Below are 22,959 nucleotides of genomic sequence, written 5' to 3' on the forward strand. Positions count from 1 at the left end.
TTCCTTTAAACATCTCTTTACGTAACGTAACACTGTTAGAATCAGTAGTTAACAATTTTCATCATCATTTAATATTTATTTGGTTTATAGTCCGAACCTCGACTGGTTTGAAGCTCGACGAGTTTGTATATCAACAACGGTTGGTCCAATCTCGACAGTGGTTTTACTATTTTATCATCTACTATTTTCATAGTAAATGAGCGATTTATATGTAAAAGATTAATTTGCGCAAAAATATCTTGTGATCCATTTGATGCAGCACTCCCCAGCTTATGTACGCCTAGCAATATTTTTCCCCAACCTAAATATAGAACGAATGCTAAAACAAGTAACAATCATAAATATGGTTGACTGGTTTGCTAGCAGTATGTTTTATTTGAAATCTAAACTTCAGTGAGTAGCTTTGATTTTTTTTAAAAGTGAGGATAAGACTGCAAAAAGACATTTATTATTTGTTGAAGATTAGTGTGTGAGAGCACCAGAATAAAGGATTAAATTGTTGTAAAACTGTATTAGCCTTTGTCGATGTTCAGACCAACCGTTGTCTAGATTCGGACCAACCTCTGTCGAGATTGGGACTTGTCTAGGTTCGGACTTGTCGATGTTGGGACTGTTTCCCATTTATTTTAGTGGTTTGCAGCTGGCCAGTTTGAAATATGGCTTCGCTAGGAGGAGCTCCTAAATGTCCCAGATGTTCCAAGTCGGTTTACTTTGCAGAGGAAGCCATCGCAAAGGGCCAAAAATGGCACAAACGCTGTTTAACATGTGGTAAGGTTCATGCTGTCGATCATCATTTAACATTAATGTGATGCAGCTATATTGCCAAGTCGTGTACATCGTTGTAGTCACTTCCTTTGATTCACTTCCATCGTGTATAGTAAATTCATCGTTTATTGAATTTAACATGGCTGGTTACATAAATACTTGTTTTTTATTGTCAAATTATTAGCACACTGACTAAGGTTTTAGTTGCCTGATATTTCATTGCAAGCTTTGTATATTACTTTACATGCACTTTTGGGTGGCATTGAACTCTCATGTGCTGCTATATACTTGGCTTAACCTTGCATTAGCTCACCTATCATAAAACTACAAGACACAGCAGGATGGAATGTCTTATCATGAAATAGCATAATAGCTTCATTCATACGCAGCAGTGAGTCAATACAAAACCGTACTAATAACTGATTCGGTGTTTGCATGATTAATAGGAATGGCATGCAAAGGAGTAACATGAAACTGCAATAAGTTTAAAGGCAACAAGTACTGAAACTAGTAGAGTGAATACGGTATTTAGTCAATGAGCCAGTCTATGATATAAAATTTGATAAGGTTAACACATTAAAAGATGGATAAAATGTATCAATACAATTTTGTTATGAACAATATAAATCTGAAATTTTAATTTAAAGTGTCTGTAAAAGATGTGATTTTTAGATCACAAAGTCCTTTTGTAAATGATCATATAAAATGAAAAAGCAAAATAAAACCCAAATTTTTTAAATACTACAATATAATCCAATGACCTCGAAACAGCTGCTTCAGGGTAATCAACGCTTAATCATAGACAATTTTCCAAAGTATCACAGCCCAACTGTCAGATATTGCAATTTTATGCTTGATCAATAAATTCTCCTTCGGAAGAGCGAGGTAATTGTCTTCATGAACAGTGACTAAATGAAGGGTATTTATATCATATAGTGTCAAACAGATTAAGTGGGATAATGGTGACCAGCAGAGTAATATATTAAAAACAGTCAATATATTTATCAAGTCATATTTTGAGACAGTCGCTATAACCAATTATCAGAAAGGCAACAAGCAGGTGCTAATAAAACAGCAGAATGTAAAGACATTAATGCTATGCAAAAGTATCCAACCCATCTATGCACGGTTATTGGACCCCTACAAACTTGATTATAGTTTGTTGTAATATCCCATTCATAGTTCTTCGCTTCTTCTTTCCGATATCTGTGTCGTTTTTGTCAAATTCCCAGAAACCACAGAGCTACTCGGGATTAGTCGTAGTGGTGTGTTATGCTAGAACAATTGGCCTTTGTTCCTCTGCGGTTAAATAACAGCTAACTGTCTTGTGTATCCTTCAACAAAAAGAGTTTATGATGTGCTTTGTTTTTCTAACTCTCCTCTCCTTGTCCCTGCTCTCAGCTGTATAGTCAAACCTCTACATCTGAAGTTTGTATGTTTCAATTTTTGCTCTGTAAACTGAAACCATAGCATGTTGAAACAAGCTTTTTTACAAGAATATATTGCCTTTTGTTCAATTTGTTCCAAGGCCTCGGTAAACATTAATGCTTTAGGTAATGAATGATGTACAACATTAAAACAAATACATTAACCAAAACTATGTAACAAGTTCAAGGATGAAGCGTAAATTATATAGAAAAACTACATTAATAAATTTAAAAAGGTTTTTATTACTACTGACTAATGACACACGAATGAAAGCACAGGCTCAACTATGTGTGAGTTTGACAGTAGAGTGAATGTGGTATAACTTACTCTAATTTACACTAGCAATGATTTAAATTAACTTAATTTGTATTTCTTAGTATTTTCCATTTCAGTAGCAGCATACAGTCATACCTTTTACATGAACTGATATGAGCTGACTTTCTAGCAAGTTTATTCCTTGAGAAACGAGTAATCTTTGAGATACGAGCTAGTTCATGATGGTCACTATATGGCCAAGTATGCGGGAGGCTGTTACGAGAACAGCATTGCTCGGTATTTCTCCTCAAATCAGTTTAAAATTAGTTCTTAAAAGGTTGGCCAAAAGTTACAGAGAACGCGAGGAAAGAACCGCTTGATTGGCAACAGATCATAAAAAATACGACAATCAAATCAAAGTTTAGTGAAAGATAGAAAGTTTGCTTTAAGTGTGTGTTTAGTAAGTTAAATTTATTGAAGGTAAGTTCAAAGTTTCTATTATGTAGGGTCACAAAAGTTCAGTGTACCAAACGCGTTGTCCTCAAATCTCTCTCTGACAGCTGGTATCCAGTAAAAACTCCATACAGTAGTGTACATAGTCATGTTACATTTTATTGTAGATCACAACAACTAAATAGGTATTAAATGTGGTGAATTAAAACAATTAAAAACACGTTTTTTGAATATAATAGCCTGTTTAGGTGGTGTTTTCATGGTATGGTAATAGATTAATCTGTACTTAGTGATATTATATAGAAAATAGTGCCTTGAGACGGAGTAAATTGGTTTACGAGCTCAGTCCCAGAATGCATTAAGCTGGTTTATTCGAGGTACATGTATGGCTACATTGTATGTCGAAAAATTCATATGTCAAGGTGGTTGTTAGTCCAGGTTTGACTGTGCTGATGTTGGAGTAAGTTTGTCGCAATTATACAAAGAGGCAACTGGCAACTGAACTAGTTGCACTACAGTGGCTCACTTAAGAAAAACTTTGACACACGTTTAGCGATTTACATATATATATGCATATGGTGTGTGGTCAAGTAAACCTGGCTCCTGCGGTAGTGGTCTATATGTTTAACAAATACTAGCCAGTTTTGGTTTCCATCTGGCTCCAAAACCATCTCTCACACATATTTGAGAATGAGAACTAACTGTTTACAATGTGTTACACCACATATTGGTCACCTCTAATGGCTCCACTTACAGTTCCTAAACATAAGCATCATTGATAACACTTCCACTTAGCCGACTGAATGTTCTATACTAATTGTAGAGCTTGGTTAAAAGGCTGTATGATTCTCTTTTAGCCATGTGCAACAAAGGATTAGATAGTTTTACCATAAATGAACATGGAGATGATATCTACTGTAAGGCTTGCTTTACAAAGAATTTTGGAGCAAAGCCGGGCTTCAACATGGCCACCGCCAACTCCGGGTATGTCCTCCAATTAAGTTACTACCTTTTTGCATAGCAACATCTAATGAGCACTTGTCACTAAGTGTCATGTTTCTTTATAGAGACTTGCCCTCCCTGGTTGTTAGCATGATGTCATGCAGCAAAATGGCATACCTAAGTGAATGTCATGTCTCAGTTGTATGGTGTTGTTATTTGAAACCAGCATGCTTTTCACATGAAAAAGAAGATTGGCAAATAAATCTAACCATGTGAAGACATGTGGAACACCAACAATAGACATCTGGTTATTATAGGCTTTTCATAGAAACTCTGTATTCGTTGAGCGCAGCTGCTTATGTGTGCCAGAGATGTATCTTTTGTACTTCAATGCCTCGGATTAGAGATTATTTATACCGTTGCTTAGTTTGGCTGTGGCATAATTTTTTATATTTTTGTTATTCTGTAACATTTAGTACCAACTACATTGTTCAGCCAGCTGTTGTTTTAGCTTTTACAGTATTTTTTGTATTTTTTCATAGTTATTTTTTTATTTCACACTAGGCCTATGTTGTTTTTTAGAAAGAGTTTATTTCTTGCTTTGCCTATTGATTTACAATACAAGCGCTGGTTGGTATGTCGAACATGCACTTCATTGTGTTAGTTCCTTTTCGACGTTGTAATGTTTTATTTTTTCCAAGAACATGATTCAGTTCTTTAGCTTGAAACCTCTAAGTAGTCAAATAACTCTCACACGTTTTGCATGTCTCGTTTTTTCGCCCCCTCTTTATAAACTTTTTTGTTTGCTAAGTAGCAGTGGGCGATGATGGAATGTAGTATCGGTCATAGGGCAGCTTCACCTCCTATTTGCTCAATGACTTAATATAAACACAGTAGCCGGTCTACACACATCACACCTTAAATACCTATGACAGTCTTGGCATGCCTCCAGTGATTATCTACGAGACTGCCTGGCATCTGTCTGTCGCAATACCTAATTACACCTTCCACCTGGCCTGTGTGATATCTTGTCTAAGGAAATGTGATAAAGTAATATTTATGTTATAGTGCTGTCACTATATATCCATTACTCAAGGGATAGTCACTAGTCACTCCCTGAAACTCCCTGGTGACCTCAGAGTGTGTGTTAATAAAGATGATAGATGGATATTATATCTACTTTATGTGAATTTTTATGTTTCTTGTCCCTCAGTTTATACACAGACGCCATGAATGTCGGACGGGACAGCCACGGGGAAAGAATTGTCCATACTCGGGGTTGTCCGAGGTGCGGCAAGCCTGTCTACTTTGCTGAAGAGCGAATCGCTATCGGCAGGAAATGGCACAAGATGTGTCTCAAATGCGGTGAGTCGTACATGATATCAGTTGATGAGGTCAAGTCGCGTATAGCTACAGCTGTTAATCACTAGTAGAAAGTGAAGCAGTGATCTCATAACTCTGGTGCAGGATTGTAAACTGTAAGTGCATGTACATGTATATCACAATGAAGAGCCTGCAAAAGACGCGATCTAATTAAAAAAAAATTTAGTAGTGCATAGTCTGTAACTAGTAGGAAAACCTTGCTTTCATGAGTCTTGTAATCCAATGCATGCAATCTGTGAGTTTTAGTAATAAACACGAACTTAAAATTATTGAAAAAAAAGTATTTTATGCTTGCGATCTATGCATCACCACATCACCAATGTGTACGTCGGCATAGAGATGAGTCATATGTTGGGACTGAGCAGTCAACAAATGGTCAATATTCATGTCTGTATTTATGACACTATATAGAACATACATGTTATACATGGAAGTATCACTTTTGTGCCCTCATTGGAAGAACAGTCGTATGCATACGGTCAATAGCTATAGTAGTGATGGAACATTGCATGATCTTGTAGTGATGCATTGGTTAGTCATACATTATGGATATGCAGATATGCAGCATGAGAACCACATTAATGAACAGTTTGGCAATGGCTGTAAATAGCAGGAAATAGGTACATCATGCCGCTTTTATTTCTAAGCCTAGCGTTAGCTTTGCCATGGCAGCCATACTTGAGTGTCTCACAAGTGCTGGCACCAGCTGTAAAGCTGCTGCCTAAAGCTTCTGTCTATCCAGGAAGTTGATAAATTTCTTTTGTCAGTAATGAACCTCTACTAGTATTGTTGGAACCAGCTTGCCTCGCATCATCGGCTTTCGTGAGAGCAAAAGTTGACCTTCAAACTCACCTCTGTTGACGTTACAGATTAAGATTGTATTTTTTCATTGGTGCTATTGCTATAACACATTGTACACCGGTTGACCAAGCTTGATGTACTGGTATGTGGGAAACTCATTCTTGTTTTGGAGTTGCATAACATACTTTTCGTGTTCTTATAGCATGTAAGCCGTGGGAACTTAGGACACGGTGAGTAGATATGCATAGTTACTATTCATTGGAAGCAAATGTGCTTTCAGATCCGTTCTAAAGGAGGCATGAAAACATGTCCATCATTAGATGAGGTATGCAATAAGCTACTATTTGGGTCTATAATCACTCAACTTGGAGTTATCCCATTCACACTACTTTTAATGAAATGGGTTCTAGAGTGTGATTGCTCTATTGATTAGGGGCACTCAGCGGAGGGATCAATAAAGATTTATCAATAAAGATATTTTAGCACCAAACAGATCTGTTCTATGATAATTTGTTCAATTATCTCATCCTGCAAAACATACATTTACAAAGATTTTGGGTCAAAACTTGTTAATGCATCGAGAGGTATATGTTTATCCATTGCTGACAAGTCTGCATAAACATTGATTGTAATTGTGCAACATAGTGTACTTCAATCATTGCAAGAACTATGATAATTCTGTTTACAATTGCCAGGTACGTGGCCATTGGAGTCTAAGTGACATGCATATACGCCATAGGCATATTATCTACGAGTAGGCAATCCAAACGAACATAACCTAAGTATGGTTTACGTGCAAGAGCTAGAGGCATTGCCCTGGTACTGGCGTCATCTGAGACTTGATTACATTCCATTGAGATATCCATCATCTTTATTTGCTAGTCAATTACCATGATATCTCTGAGGTCTGTTTGATTAGTGCAAAGTTGTTTTGATCAGTGTATTGGCAAACTCTGGTCTTGCCTAGCACAGTACAGCCACTTATGTAGTTCAACATCAGCTTTTCCCCAACTTCAGACCTTCGGTCTGGCTGAAACTACAGTACATGTATTTCAAAGCTGTAAACATCTCACCTTGCATTTCAATTCGCAACTGCTTAGTAGTAAAGTGACGAATGTGGGTGACAGTGAGTACATATGCTGATGGTTGACAAGGGCTGCATGTTAGTAGACAACACCGCCGAGCATGCATACCGGTTCTCTTTTTCACAAAGCTATACAGTGGAACCTCGGTTCTTGAACCTAATCCGTTCCAAAAAGCTGTTTGAAAACTGAGTTGTTCGAGATCCGAAACAGTTATTCCCATTAGAATTAATGTGTGTAAATTTTAATTCGTTCCAAATTGAGAAAACAACAATAAAGTATTTTTTTTAACATTTTACGCCATAAACTGTACTGTATACTACATACTACAAATAAAAATGGGTAGATATAGATCGTGTTAATTTTTAATAAAAGTAAAATAAAAAGTAAACATTTCGTATGTTTGGCTCTTAAAACATCGAAAAAATCCTAGGTTAAGATACAATACCAAAAATTGCAGAAATCGATAATGAAACACCAAAAATGCAACAGATCAGTTACATCAAAAATCGTGTGAAAAAAGAAAATATAAACAGCAGTGGCACATTTACTTAACATCGTTGAAAGAAAATCCTCCAAAACAATTTAGGGTAACTAGACTGGAGGAGTTGTCTCCGTAGAAAATCTCTTCAGTGCAAGGACGTCGTCCCAGATGGTTCTTCCTTTTTATCAAGACTTTATGCAGCATAACTCGCTTCTCCCTTTATTAACGGATGTTCCCATGCTGTTTCTGGAGCTGTTATGAACAGTTAATTCCAATTCGCATGCTCCAGTTTGGTTGATAACCGAATTTCTGTTCGAGATCCGAGATGAACAAATTTCAAATTTTTTGGTCGAAAACCAAATTGGTTGAGAACTGAAGTGTTCGAAAATTGAGGTTCCACTGTATAAGCAAGTGACTATTTTTTAATTAACCTATGAGGCGCAAGTGATATCAACGCTTTTCAAACAAACGCCAACATGCTTGAGTAATTCACTGTGTCAAACATTGACCAGTGTAATCATTCTCTAAGATCGTTGTCAATAATCTAAAAGTTGTGGGTGAATTTCTCCATACTCTCTGCGGTTTATTATTGTTGTTGTTTTGGTTAGATCATTGCAAATTTGATCCATCCAATTAGTTTAGCAATTAAAATACAGAGTTTTGTGCTCTCTCATATACTCTGTGCAGTATGTTCTTCATAAATATTAATTAGCTTGCTTCATATAGTCGGTCTGATGAAAAAAAGCATCATATATTGATTACTAATCATTTTACTTCACATAGCGTATCCGTCCATCTGTCAGCATTTCCTTCACAGGTCCTATTATTATGTTTTAAGTGTAAAAGCTTAGCTCCAGTACATCTATGCTAAGCGGGTCTCTGTTAGCTAGCGGATGGAAACTTTCGTTCTCTAATTTCCTTTTACATGCATTTGTTTAAAACTTCAATCCTATTATCTCAAATAAGACTTGAATGAATGTAAAGTAATGAAAGGTTGCCTGGTTGTAACAGTCATTTAGACAAGATATTAAGTAACCCTATGTAGAATATCAACTGGACACATATTGCTTGGCTGTATTTGTTGTTCATTTTTTTTCTAAAAAGTTATGCCTTTTGGTTAGTCTTTTTTCTGCTGCCTGAAGATTAGAAGTGGCTGCAGAAACCCAAATTTTAGACGGATGTTTGTGGTATGTTTTTCTGCGGCATTGGCATTAGGGCCATGTTGTTTTTTTTTTTGTTTATAAAAGCAGCGATTCCTTGCCACAGTAAAGTTAATAACACAGAAACCTAATATCATTGTTTCAAATTAACCTCATTATCAGGGCTGATATCAATAGCAGGGCGAGTGCATTTCTCTAAAAACACTGAGTGTAGTTGGAGTTGTTTTCTTCTCAGGTAACTGTGATAAGCTGCTGGATAGTGGATCAGTTACTGAACATAACGGTGACGCCTTCTGCAAACCCTGCTACGGTAAATGCTTTGGTCCCAAAGGCTACGGATTCGCTGGTGGGTCAGCTGGTCTCTCAGCCAATGACACCATGGATACTCGACCTCAGCGGTAAGATACGCATATTATTGGTTGTAAACGTTTACATACTATCAAACTTCTACATGCGTTTGTCCATAACCCGATAAATCTGTGATAAGTTATTAGTGTATACTGCAAGTAACTACATATGATATCCAGACAAACACATATCAGACTATATAAAAGATTAAATATAAAAACTCATTTGTATGGAAGAGGTTGAAGAAATAAAATAATAATTAATTACGTTACGCTGAAGTCATACCAATGGAAGTATAGGCTTGGCAATGTGTTGACCTGAAGATAGAGGTAGTGATGAAGATGTGTACCATAACTCACCTTAACATAGACCAGGTGAAATTCAAACTAACTCAACTTTTGAATTTATTTTTTCGATAGTTATTTTAAGTTTTCACCCATCTCTTCAGTTTTGTTTAATGAAACGGATGTTTCGAGGAACTATGAATGTTTGAAACTGGAAATTACTTACACAGTGCAATATCTCCTGGGAGTTTGCATGTTGAAAGATTTGCATGTTAAACTGGTCATAAGTAGAGTCTTTACTAGCTGTATAAATCTTTGTGCTAAACATCAGCTGGGATGACTTTGGATGTTCACTTGAGTATTGATCAACAATTAGAGCAGCTTTTAGCAATGGCAAAGTGTAGCAGCGAAACAACTGCTTGTTTGACGGGTTGATGCTAATAAAGTGGAAGTTTTGTTCATGAGTTTTGTAATGAGTTGCAAAAATCTGTTCAAACTCTTCTTGCAAAATTGCCAATGTTACCCCTTTGAAGGACATGTAAAAGTTTGTTTTGTCAGTGAATGTGAGCATGTAGGATATATTCAGGGTAAGGTAAGGGTTCATAGTTCACATCTAACCAAAGTGTCAGCTCTGTCTACATATCTTCAGTAGTTACCTTATTGAATCTCGATCGTTCATTAGGATTGCTGGCATGGGTGCTGGGAGGTGCAATTATACAATTGAGTGATTTTATGCTATTTCCGTGTTAAAACTATTGATATGCATGAGTCTGCTAAAGGTCTGGCTACACACATCGACAAAATGCATCGTCGACATTTGGTGTAGGTACTTGTTGTTGCTGCTCACACTGACGCTACTAAACGATGATGCGTAGTGTTGAAAATAGACTGATGGATGAGAATTGGCCTCAGGTGTGTTAAGACCATCATCAGTATCGTTAAGTATCAGAATATTTGTATTGTAATCAGATTTGTATTGTAATTGGATCAGCGACGATTTGTGATAGCAATAGCATTTGTGCAGCTATATTTCGCTTAAAGGAAAAAAGCTGCACATCAAGAATGCAAACAAGCAAGTACAAAAATATTTTTTCAAGTTCGTTACATAAATTGAAGCGAGAAAAAGGATTTTAGCCTACTTGACTACTAAGAAAATTTTCGTCGATGTTTTATAAATAGTTTGAATTTCTGCTAGTGAGTTCTACATATACTCACTTTCTGAGTTACGACCCAGATCCGTTCTGACCAACCGGTGTTAAGCTGATACAGTCATAACATTGGCCGTATACATTCAAGGTGTATACTCAAGGGTATAAAATGCAGAGCGTGAATCCAGCTCTAATAGTTCCTTTGTGGCCCCATGAGAACATTCTCAGACCAATATATCTAATATATATATCTAATGCTCTTTCATTCTTATAATAAATGAATAGTAATAAAATAATAAGGTAACGAAAAAATATATTACACTGATTCTTATTGGAAACCGAAAATATAACTTACCACAAATATCCAAAAAGGTAAAAATATAAAGTATACATAGAAAAAAGAATTTGAAATTCACGTTTTTATTGCACATCATCTATCCATTCTTTATGCGTACAGATGAGGAAAAGGTCGGGCAGTAGGTCTGGCTTAGCCAGTCTTGACAAACTGTTGTTTTTGCGAAGTTGTCCCCCGTCGAGCGGGCGAGCAACACAACAGTTTGTCACAAGACGTACTGCACCTGATGCATCAGCTGCACTTATAGGGAGTTGTTCTCTTCCGTCTATGCGGCTTGGTTGCGATGTTATGTCGGTCGCTCCATTGGTAATCATAATGGATTTCGCGCACAAATTTATGTAGAAAAAAATAGGATTACAACGTTTAACCAAAGACTGTTGGTTGTTTACAACTCTGTTGTAAACTTTAGTAGAACTTAGGAATAAAATAAATTGAAAATAAAATCCATAAGAACAAATAAAACTGACTGATGCAAAAATAGAAATTAAACTGACTGAGCGCACAAATAATGACATGTTTAGTCGCTGTTGTTGCCTAAGTTCTCAAGTTCTACTAAAGTTTACCGCAGAAACTGGTCGCTGGTTAAACGTAATGGCATCCTCTAATCAGTCTCATGCCAGTGTATTAGGAAGCTATAAATAGAATAAATAATTAAGAGCTCATGTGGTATAACAAAATATGTCAGAATGTAGTGGTGAGCCTGTTTCATTGGGTTTCATTACTATGACGTATATTTTAATAGATATACTATAAACCCTCCTGCTTCACAGCGTCAACTATTATAGCTTCATTGTATCATTGTTTTCAAAAATCCCAGCTATTTGAGTTTTTTCTTTTTTATTTGATAATGATAACTGGTGTTTAAACAAGTTTGTTTCTTGTTTTTAAATAAAGAAATTGAAGAGGCACTACGGTATACCTTATTGCCACTGAGCGACTTCAGGGCATTTTCTTTGCCGGCGGTTGCCTTCATTTGGATACATTTATAACAATACACTGTCAGTCTTGCTCATCTCAAAGGCATGAAATGTGGAGTGTACAGTCTATTGATATGATAGCCTCCTAGCAACGAGCTGATTGATGTGAGCCATAAAAATAAAATCTATTCTAAAAATAGCTTGAGACCACTGTTTAACTATTGCATAGAGTTTGCTCATCTCTCCTCCTTCATCTACAGAGAATCACCAATAGCTGCTCACCGTCATTTCGTTATCCTAGCGATGATTGGCTCAAGAATATTTAGCATTGACTGCATATTTCATTCTTTCCACAGTTCTAGTAAATCTCTTACAGATTTTAGCATCGTATATATGGTGTACTATACTAGTTGTACCCATGTACAAGGGCGTGTACATGGATGTGTATATGTACATATACTTGCATGTATGGTAATTGCGAAAGTTTTCAACACAATTTAAGTATATTGAAGTGTTAAAATTATGGCTAAGACTACAAAAAATCTCGTTTTTTGGTGTAGATTTGCCATTTCACTAGTGGGTCCAGAACGTATGTAAGCTGGGCTAAGTAGGAGGGATTACTGTGTGGCTGAAAATCACAAAAAGCTGAAGTGTTCCGATACTTGCACCACACCAATCACATCATCTGATGCTCGCACCACACCAATAACATCATTTGATGCTCGCATCACACCAATCACATCATTTGGGATTATTACAGGTCATCTTACGCAGAGGCCCAGGCTGCTCCCATTACAGGAAAAAAGTCCTCTTTCAGTGCTGGACCTCAATGTCCTCGGTGTGAGAGGACTGTTTATTTTGCTGAAGAGGTCATCGCTGTTGGACAGAAGTGGCATAGAACTTGTTTAAAATGCAGTAAGTTATGAGAAGGTCAAGTTACTAACAGGTTAGAGAGCTGGCTGGCACCAAGTATCAAATATTCCTTGTTATACAGTATTATCAACATACCTTTGTTACTCATTCTTTATAAGTGCTCTGGCCTTATATTTGATACGAGCGTGGGCAGTCCCTTTCAGTTCATTCCTAGTATTTAGTGAATCACATGCTTCCACACTCTACAATCAAAATAATACTATTTATAGAGTCGATACACTACTAAGTGACAGCCCGCTTGACCCAACTTTTTATTATATATCGTTCAAGCAGAATAATACATTAAATTTTTTTCGATTTGAAGTTTGACTGTTCAAAGATCTAATAACTGTTGAAAATTTAGTACCGTAGGTCCAGCTAAAAACCTTGTGGAAGGTTTGCTAGCGGTCATATTTTATGTAATTTTGTTGCTATGGCTACTTGAGAAGAGACGTGACACTTACTATCCCTAGTGATATTTTAACACGAGTATACGTGTCACCATGTCTTTATATAGCCAACACTAGTCACACTCATATACAATTAGTGTATGTATTCGTCACTTTCATTAATATCAAGTGTTACCAGAAAATTTCCTCTGTTTACTTCTCAGATATTTGGGATAGCATGACTACTTTATTATCATTTATATATTTAAATTATGGAAGGATTTGCGTACATTTTACAGGGTTTTGTGGTTGATTTGTGCATTTGGTAACCGTGACAACATGTCTTGGCTACACTAAACAGAGACTGATAATGTAGCTATAGCAGGTCTATTGAGACCAGTGTCAGCGGTTAAATGTTACTAACTAGTATTATAGTAGGCCTACAACTATTGAATGTTCTAACAATCCCAAGGTTTCTAAGTTGCCTTCTCACGGTGAAAAGTAAGGTATTTCCTTCACTCTGCGCCTCAGTTAGTATGCAAGCCCACTATTTTGTGACTACTACACTCTGACAAGGAAGGGTTAGTCATATTCTCTATTATCGATACAAAGCACCACTGAGAGATCCACCGCTACTCAGCAAGTAGGCTACCATTTGCTGATGACAAATTATAATTTGAAATTGTTTCGAGGTAGTGATAGAGATATGCAGCAGAACTTCCTCTAACCTAGACTAGGTGAAATTTAAACCATCTTAATTTATATATTTATAATTTGTTTGCTTATAGTTTTTAATTTTCACAAATATTTTTTCCTTCACTTAAAAAACTGCACTATTTTGAACACGTCGAATGTTGCATGTTAAAAATCACTTCTGGTATAGAGTATAATAATTAGACAAATTTTGTGTGTTTGTTTAAAATTTTTGTCTCTGTCATCAATTATATCGATGAATAAATGGTGTCAGCTAGGATCAGAAACCACCACGCACTAGGTCTCTGATAAACAATTATAGTTTTAAATAGTATGGGTGCATCTCATATCACTCTGTTTATATAAAGACAAGAGAATCATGCATCATTCTTGTTAACTTTATTGATAAAAAGGAATGACTGTCTTTTGTTTTAGTTTAAATTTAACTCGTTGCTCTGTTCCCATTATCAATATGCATAAAATCACAGGCTTATCAGCGCAGTAACCATAACAGACCTACATATACAGACTTGAATGTTTACAAACATATCTATGAACATATACATAATATTTAGTCATACCAGATGTCGTAAGCCAATCTAACCATACAAAGACTTGTAAGCCTGATTCAAGTTGTATGCTTTTCAAATACCGGTTAAGTTGCGTTGTGCTCGCTGCCTTGCAAAAGTTCACATTCGTATTTACGGTACAGAGTTTTTTTTATGACTGCTTATTCCTAGCGCCTCTGGCAGCAGATACAGAGTGTCATATATATTAATTTATTTCTATGAGTTGATCATTTAAGCATTTGCCAACACGGTAGGCGCTCCTACTACGTAAATAATCCGTTCCAGGAACATTTACTTTGTAGTGAATTTACGTTATAAGAACAGTGAAATACATGTAAATTGCCTAATCCTTTCCAAGATTTTTTCAAACTCACCCCTTCAAACATGCGCCCATTCATTTTACAGCAAGCTGCAGCAAGACCTTGGATTCTGGCTCATTGCAGGAAAACAATGGTAACCCTTACTGTAAGACCTGTTACGGTAAAGAATTTGGTCCAAAGGGCTATGGGTTTGCAGGAGGTTCAGCCGGGCTGTCGTCACACAGCTACGGAGACGGCGATGAGTCACCCAGGTAGATTTGACTGTTCCTGACGGTGTGGGGATGTTTGGTGTTGCAGCGTCAGACCTGCTGCAAGCTCTCATCTCGAGTGCACCGCTTTGCGCAGACTGTCGTGGAATTGATTGCTTTAGTTGGCTTTCCCTCCACCCGCAATTAAATAGTGTTACTGACTATTGGCTTGCTAGTTGCGATCCGATTAGATGTTTGTTAGACACGCTTGCTCTCTCTACCTTTGCTTCCGCTCGTTTTGTTTGGCTAGAGTTTGTTTACTAATTGTTATTGCTAACATGCTCGCTGTTATGACTGTTATGACTAAAGGCTAAGTTAATAATTGTGTTTGGATGTTAAATCTCTTTAATTTGGGTCATGTATACTTTAACTGTTTGTTGTACCCATATTCATTTCGGAGTTATCTTTCCTATATTGTGCGTTTTAGCTTTGTTGTAATTGGTATAGTGGCTGTATTGTCAACTTTGTGCTTTTCACATTTATTGTTTTATTATGTGTTCTTTAGCTTTTATTTCCTTTGAGCCAGGTGGTGCTTTTTAGCACATTCAGTGTTCTTATTTCATCTCTGTTGTTTTTAACATTGTGTGTTTATTTTCTGTCATAGGATATGTTTTATATTTGATAATAATAAATGTACAATTTGGGTGTTGGAAATATTCACTTGGGTGTGCGTGTGACTATACACACTGTTTGGGTGAAATCCCTGTTTACCCTACTTTATCTGAAATTTAAACTGTTCACTCACCAGTAGTGCATTTCTTCCTCTCTCTCTTACTTTCGCTAGAATGTAGAAGAAAACCTGCACTACTACCTTGCATGAATTTTGTACGCTATGTATTGCATGTCAAGCGACTTGAATTTGACATCACTGTTGTGGATGTTACGCTTGCCAAGTTCACTTAGAAATAAAGCATGCTGGTTTTATCTCTGCAATTCTAGCCATTCAGTTCGCAGGACGTTGACGGCTTTAAATGCAGTGAAGTAGCAGATCCTATGATGATTATTACATAGCTCGTTGTGTTGAGATGCTGCCGACTCTTCAGGCGTTATTAGTTACTTATAACACCGGAGTCACCGATACTACTTCAGTTCTCAGCACACTTGGTGCAGTCGGTCACTCCTTGATCACTCCTTGAATCTATATATAATTTTTTAGTAGTAGCTGAAACATATTGTCCTCTGTAATTATCACAGTATGCATGCGATTTAGGAATAGCTACGCTGCAGCCCAAGGAGCGAGTGTAAGAGGGGAAGAGTCATCTGTGGCTGTAGGACCTAAGTGTTCTAGGTGTAGAAAGACAGTCTACTTTGCTGAAGAAGTGGTGGCTTGTCGCAGAAAATGGCACAAGCTATGCCTCAAATGTGGTGAGGACCTCTATTGTTGCTCTCCCTTGTAATACAAAAGGAAACAATTCCAAAATTTCTCAAACTTGGTCATTCTGGTGTCATATACCATAACTTCACCGCCTTTTTCATTGCATTATTTTGTTTGACTCGTAAAAGCTTGTTGGTCAGAGGCACAGTCTATATGTAACTCACATGATTTTTGTTTTAATATTGGTTTTAATAAATCTTTTGTGGTGGTATCGTACAAATAATTTTGATTAGTTATCTTTTCCTTGTTCAGTAATTTATTAGTAGTTAAAAAGTTTCATGCAATATGAGCTCTTTAGTTTAAGCTGTGGTCATTATAAATTTTTATGAAAACCAATTTTTGTGTAAAATCAATTAAAAATGTTTTTATGTAAACACCAAAATATTTTTACCGTTAAACTAGATTTTACCCACAAAGGCTAAATGTTTTATTTAGTCCCTGCCCCTCTGACAGTCCGATTGTCACTTGTTTTAAGTACCTGTTAGCGAGTGACAAAATTTCTTATGACATCTCTAATATCATGCACGTTGTATTTCAGAGGTCAAATCTTCTCAGTCTGTTAGCAATAACTTATCAGGAATAGCTATCCCAATTCTACAAACTATAAACATCATGTATTAGATTGATGTCGCAACTCCCTGACTGCTTCTACAGCTTGTTGATCTACTGCCCTATTGCAGAGGAGTGTAGCAAGCTGCTTGGCATCGGAAGTTTTCAGGAGCATGATGACCTGCCCTATTGTAAGACGTGTTACGGTAAACTGTTTGGACCCAGAGGTTATGGCTTTGCCGGTGGTTCAGCAGGTCTCTCCTCAAATAGGGAGGACGGAGAAAATGGTGACGTGCAGATGAGGCACAGGTTTGTTTGATTTATAGATCATCTGGTTTCTTAACTTCTCATCTTGTGAATTTCATAACATTTTGTAGAGCATCGTGGGAAATTGATTATTGCTTGTTTTAAGAAAACTGTTAAATAATATACGCATTCTCCTATGCATCTTCAAACATTAAAGAAAACATCTGGCATAGATCAGCCATTTGCTCAACTATCCAAATTAACAAAAGCAGTGGATTTATTTTTAAACTTGAGAGGTTGTATAGTTTTGATTGCCAAGTTAGATTTGTAACTGTTGCTGTGGCTGACGCCAACTAACCTTGTAATTTGGAGTTGTTTTCTACACAATGTGCTTACAATTGCTTAAATTAAATCAGTTTGTAGTTTATCACAACTGATGCCTGATAAAAAAGGTTAATAATTTTTTAATTTGGTTTGACCTATTTGGTTTGCTGTAGTTTAAGCAGAAACACTCAATGATATTGGCAAAAGCAGGTGCTAGTGTGGCTAAACATTTATACCAACTGTATTTTTACCTACTGTATGTGAAGTATAATGGTAGTATAGTATGCTATAGTATTAATAGTGAGTATAAATTATTTTTATTACAAAAGGTTTCCATTACAGAAGGGTGTACTTGGTGATACCCTATAACAAACCCTGTATCAATCCTTTTTAGTGGGTATTAATAGGCCTTACTTAGCATAGTTACACAGTCTCTGCTTCCGGAATGTTCTTAGTCGAAGCTTTGCATATTGCCTTGGAGAAATACAAGAATCAGAGTTTTATAAGTGTATGATAACTCCTTCAAGAGATGGAAATTGAGTGATGTCTGATGTCATTTATCTTCCAATGGCTTGCTAATTTTTAATGCCATTTTATCTGTTCCGAGGAAGCAGTCGCGGTGTAGCGGGTTAGCGCTCCGCACTGCCAAACTGAGCGTCAGTGGTTTGAGCCCCGTTATGAGAAGTCAGGATTGAATTGGTCCTACGCTAAGGGAAACAACCCTGACAGGAAATCTGAGGCAGGCAATGGAAAATCACCTCAGTACTCTCTCAAGAAATTGGAGATGATCATGACACGAGGAACCTGCATACGGTAGAAGACTTAACTAAACTATCTGTTCTTCCTAATGAAGTTCAGTAGTTTGTGAAATTGACAAGGTCACCACTTACATGTAGTTTGATCTCTCAACGATTTCTCAAATATGTAGAATGCTCTCCCAGGTATTTTCTCATGCAGCTTTTAAAAAAGCCGTCATATTGACATAAAATTGTATACGGTACTCACATTTCCATCACATTTCCATCGTACATAATAAGTTAATCCTTTTGCTAGTGTCTCAGTAAACGCTTAAAGCATAACGAGCTATATATAACAGTTATATATAACAGTTATATATAACTGTTATATATAACAGTTATATATAACTGTTATATATAACAGTTATATATAACAGTTATATATAACAGTTATATATAACAGTTATATATAACTGTTATATATAACAGTTATATATAACAGTTATATATAACTGTTATATATAACAGTTATATGCCAGTTTTGGTTTAAGATTTTGCCAGGTTCCGATTTTGTTCTCAGAATAAAGATCGGTCCACTAACTTTCAAAGTCATTTTTGTTTATAAAGGCCTTTTTACAGCAATTCAATATCGGTGTCGCAATCGACACAACAAGCCCTGCCCATAAATATGTAACGTAACCTAGCTTTTTAGGGACGTAAGTTGAGGATGTTTAATCCGATCTAGAATTATAGAGCTGGGTGTCTTAAAACCCATTATTCTCTAAATTCAGCCTTCAAAAGAGTCTCGGTCTTTTCTGAAAGGTAGATAAGCTATTTAACATTGCTTGTAGCTTGTTACAGGATGTTTAATAGACTGAACGCCGAGAAAAAGGAGCTCAAAAAATCGCGATAACAACGCTAGCTTGTGATAAAATCCTTTCAGAAAAGACAGATTATTTTGAAGGCTGAATTTAGAGAATAATGGGTTTAAAGACGCCCATCTCTAAAATTCTAGATCGGACTAAACATCCCCAACTTCCGTTCCTCAAAAGCTAGGTTACGTCACATATTTATGGGCGGGGCTTGTTGTGTCGATTGCGACACCGATATTGAATCGCTGTAAAAAAGCTTTCAAAAACACAAATGACTTTGAAAGTTAGTCGACCAATCTTTATTTAGAGTACAAAACGGAATCGGCGTGTCTGATTTACCTATGAACAAACAATGAGCGCTGTTCGTGGCAGTTATGGCTTAAAGAACGGATTTGAATTCTCACAATGCAATTGTGATTTTCAACTGCTGTCCGTGGTTTTGTGCTGCTTCAAAACTGCCACACAAGTTCAAATATTACTCATGTGCACCTCCATTTGTGTTGAGGGAGAGAGCAAGAGTAATTAGAAACTCATCAAGTTTGCAATGAAATCATCACGCCTGTTTTGCATTTTGACAGGAATTCTTATGCTGAGGCGCAGGTACCAAGGCGCACGTCTAATTACAGTGGCTCTCCTGAGTGCCCCCGTTGTGAGCAGCCCGTTTACTTCGCTGAAGAGGTTATTGCCATTGGCATGAAGTGGCATAAGGCATGCCTTAAATGCAGTGAGTTGCACGAAGTAATTATAAGTTGGCTCTGGAGTATCAGGGTCTAGAAAGTAGCATATTAAGAAAGGATTGAAGGCTATGCAGGGTGATGTTTTTATTGTGTTACTTTCGGGTTTCCTATGTGTACGTTTAGGAGATTCTTATGGGTTGGGATTTTTGTCGCCAACTCATGTAATTGTAGAGGAATAACTGTAGTTATGTTTAGATAGGTGCTAAACCGTGACATGTTCGGATAGGTACTAAACTGTGACATTTTTAGATAGGTGCTAAACCGTGACATGTTCAGATAAGTACTAAACCGTGACATGTTTAGATAGGTACTAAACAGTGACATGTTCAGATAGGTGCTAAACTGTGACATGTTTAGATAGGTGCTAAGCAGTGACATGTTCAGATAGGTGCTAAACTGTGACATATTTAGATAGGTGCTAAACAGTGACGTTCAGATAGGTGCTAAACCGTGACATGTTCAGATAAGTACTAAACCGTGACATGTTTAGATAGGTACTAAACAGTGACATGTTCAGATAGGTGCTAAACTGTGACGTGTTTAGATAGGTGCTAAGCAGTGACATGTTCAGATAGGTGCTAAACTGTGACATGTTTAGATAGGTGCTAAACAGTGACGTTCAGATAGTTGCTAAACCGTGACATGTTCAGATAAGTACTAAACCGTGACATGTTCAGATAAGTACTAAACCGTGACATGTTTAGATAGGTACTAAACCATGACATGTTTCGATAGGTACTAAACCGGGACATGTTTAGATCGGTGCTAAACCATGATATGTTCAGATAGGTGCTAAACCGTAACATGTTCAGATAGTTACTAAACCGTGACATGTTTATCAAATTCAAATCCACATCATCTGCGCTATGAAAACATAGTGATTGACACAGCAGGTATGAAAACATCTCCTGCAGCAAACTTATGCGGTTAATATGAACATTGAGATTGACAGACTCTTCCCATGTTCATTACATAGAGTGATGACGGTGAATATTGGTTATTGTTGAATGTGACATATATGGGATAATTTCGAGTTTGTGGGTATGGATAGGCCTTTGGTGATTATCCATTACATTAATCCAGTCATTGACGGTCTTTTGCCCATGCACAAGGGAGATGAAAGAAATCTCCATCGGGGTTTCAAACACACCCTTAGACTCAGTTATTGCTTTGTGGAGCTCACACTATTCTTACCATTAGCATATCTAGTGTATTAGTTTTATTTTAATACTGTTATTAGCTTTCGAATATTTCAGTGTCTGGTAAGTCTGTTGTTTTGATAAACTTATCCTCACACAATGACAAATACATCATTGAATATGATATGAACATCAAACCTAATTGGCCCACTTACATGTATCTCCAGTGCAGGTATCATTAAAACAACCAAATAACCATCATAAAACAACAGGAGGATACAGCGTAGCCACCCAGACTGAATATCATAGCCTCAGTTCGAGCATTGTTACATGTTAACATAGCCCCGTGTTGCCAAGCATATAGCTTGTGGTTTCACAGGTTTACATAAGGCTAAGATACTGGTACATTCAACAATATTCTTGTGTGATGATCAAGTTAGAATAGCGGTAACTATGGTGACTTTGCTTACGTAGCAGATTGTAGCCTGAGAGGCGACCATTTGTCTTTGATGGCCTCTACATGCAAGTCAGTGCAGTTGTCAGGTGTATAGATCTGAGTGCAATTGTTACTATAGAGATCTGCTTCTGTCATGCATCCCAAGGCTTTTACATATAACGGCAACCACGTGACCTTTTATCAAGTATTGCATCATCTGACAATGCTCCCTTGCATAGCTCTTCCACAAATATGAACTAGTTAGGTACCTATTCTAATTACCGTTTTACAAAAAAACTTAGCTTTGTCAACTATCAGTTCTTGTAATATCTTTTCAGTTAGCCACGCTCTAAGAGTGGGTGAGATGGAGTTATTCTCGTTAACGTTAGACGCCGCAGATTGACACTCCTTAGTTTGTTTCACAGTAATATTGTAGCATTAATATTTTCACTAAAAAGTAGAGGCACGCACCTATTGTCTATTCTCACATGGAAACGGGCTATGGGTATGCCAGATGGCAGCTTGCCCCACAAGTACTCTTGAAAATCGGCATGTGTAATAAGTCGCACCGTTTCGCCACTTTCCGGGGCTTGCCAGATCGCTTCATGGAAAGGCCAAATATTACTTGGCTCATTGTCGCAAACTGCATCATCCGATGTTAAGATCTGACATCATTTCCTGTGTTGTTCATGCAGGCATTTATTAAAATAGGAGTTTGTTAAATGTTTTCAAGCAAGTATGCCTGCTCATTAGAGCTTATAAGGCTGTGTTAGCTGTACACAGACAGTGAGGCATGCCTGTGTGCTGCTTATTCTCATAATAAGTTGATACATCAAGTATAGGCATATACATCTTTTACATATACATCAGTTTATGCATGCTGCGTCTGCTGCCCAACTCGGCCTGTTCTAATCTTTTCATTTTTGCATTTCAGATGCTTGCGGTAAAATGCTTGACACGTCCTCCGTCAACGAGCATGATCAGGAGATATACTGTCGCGGTTGCTATGGTAAACATTTTGGCACGAAAGGCTACGGATTTGCTGGAGGTGCTGCAGGCCTTTCGGGAGACTATGAGGGTACAGTAGATGTGCCCGCTAGACAGAGTAATGGCTCACGCTATAACGACTACGGCGAGGAGTATCCCTACTAGAGTTTAGCTTTAATTGTACCCATATTAGCTTGTGATCTCCTCTTATAGTCTGTGATCCTTTAGCATACTTAGAGATTTACCCGGCTTCTGATATAGTACGGCGTTTTAGTGTAATTGTCTTTTAGTTGTCATAAGAATTCCAGGTTCAGCCCATTCCATCAAAGAAGTCTTATATTTTGAATATAATGGTCTATTGCATTTGTTTGGTATATGTTTCGCCATGGCAACATACTTGTTCTTAATATATGCATTTTCAATTTGGCATAAATTTATGGCTCTGTTGTGTTATTTAAATATTACTTATATTACAGTATATCCATGTGATCAGCTGGACTAGCTTCTAAGCATTTCCTATGCTCTGGTAGTTATCTTCCCTTGTTACAATTCTCTTCACGCATTTGCTTCAGGCTGATTGTCACTTTTTATCTCTACCATAAATAATAAAACATTAGAGCA

The 22,959-nt window shown here is 37.0% G+C and overlaps 1 protein-coding gene across 1 annotated transcript; it reads left to right on the plus strand.

The window, feature by feature from the left end:
• The first annotated feature begins 611 nt into the window (after positions 1 to 611).
• LOC137408686 (muscle LIM protein Mlp84B-like) lies at positions 612 to 22,959 on the plus strand. The gene is made up of 10 exons (XM_068095268.1): positions 612 to 768; positions 3,759 to 3,885; positions 5,057 to 5,208; positions 8,989 to 9,151; positions 12,566 to 12,720; positions 14,774 to 14,939; positions 16,147 to 16,301; positions 16,992 to 17,169; positions 19,618 to 19,763; positions 22,286 to 22,959. The coding sequence occupies exons 1-10, from the start codon at positions 657 to 659 to the stop codon at positions 22,501 to 22,503; spliced, it is 1,572 nt and encodes a 523-aa protein (XP_067951369.1). The 5' UTR covers positions 612 to 656; the 3' UTR covers positions 22,504 to 22,959.

This window comes from Watersipora subatra, chromosome 1 (genome assembly GCF_963576615.1).
Source record: "Watersipora subatra chromosome 1, tzWatSuba1.1, whole genome shotgun sequence".
Taxonomy (NCBI): Eukaryota; Metazoa; Bryozoa; class Gymnolaemata; order Cheilostomatida; family Watersiporidae; genus Watersipora; species Watersipora subatra.

Excerpts from the sequence above, each read along its gene's own strand:
- LOC137408686 (XM_068095268.1), top strand. The coding sequence starts at position 657 with ATGGCTTCGCTAGGAGGAGCTCCTAAATGTCCCAGATGTTCCAAGTCG. Across the intron at positions 3,886-5,056 it reads ATGGCCACCGCCAACTCCGG|TTTATACACAGACGCCATGA; the intron begins GTATGTCCTCCA and ends CTTGTCCCTCAG. Across the intron at positions 16,302-16,991 it reads CAAGCTATGCCTCAAATGTG|AGGAGTGTAGCAAGCTGCTT; the intron begins GTGAGGACCTCT and ends GCCCTATTGCAG.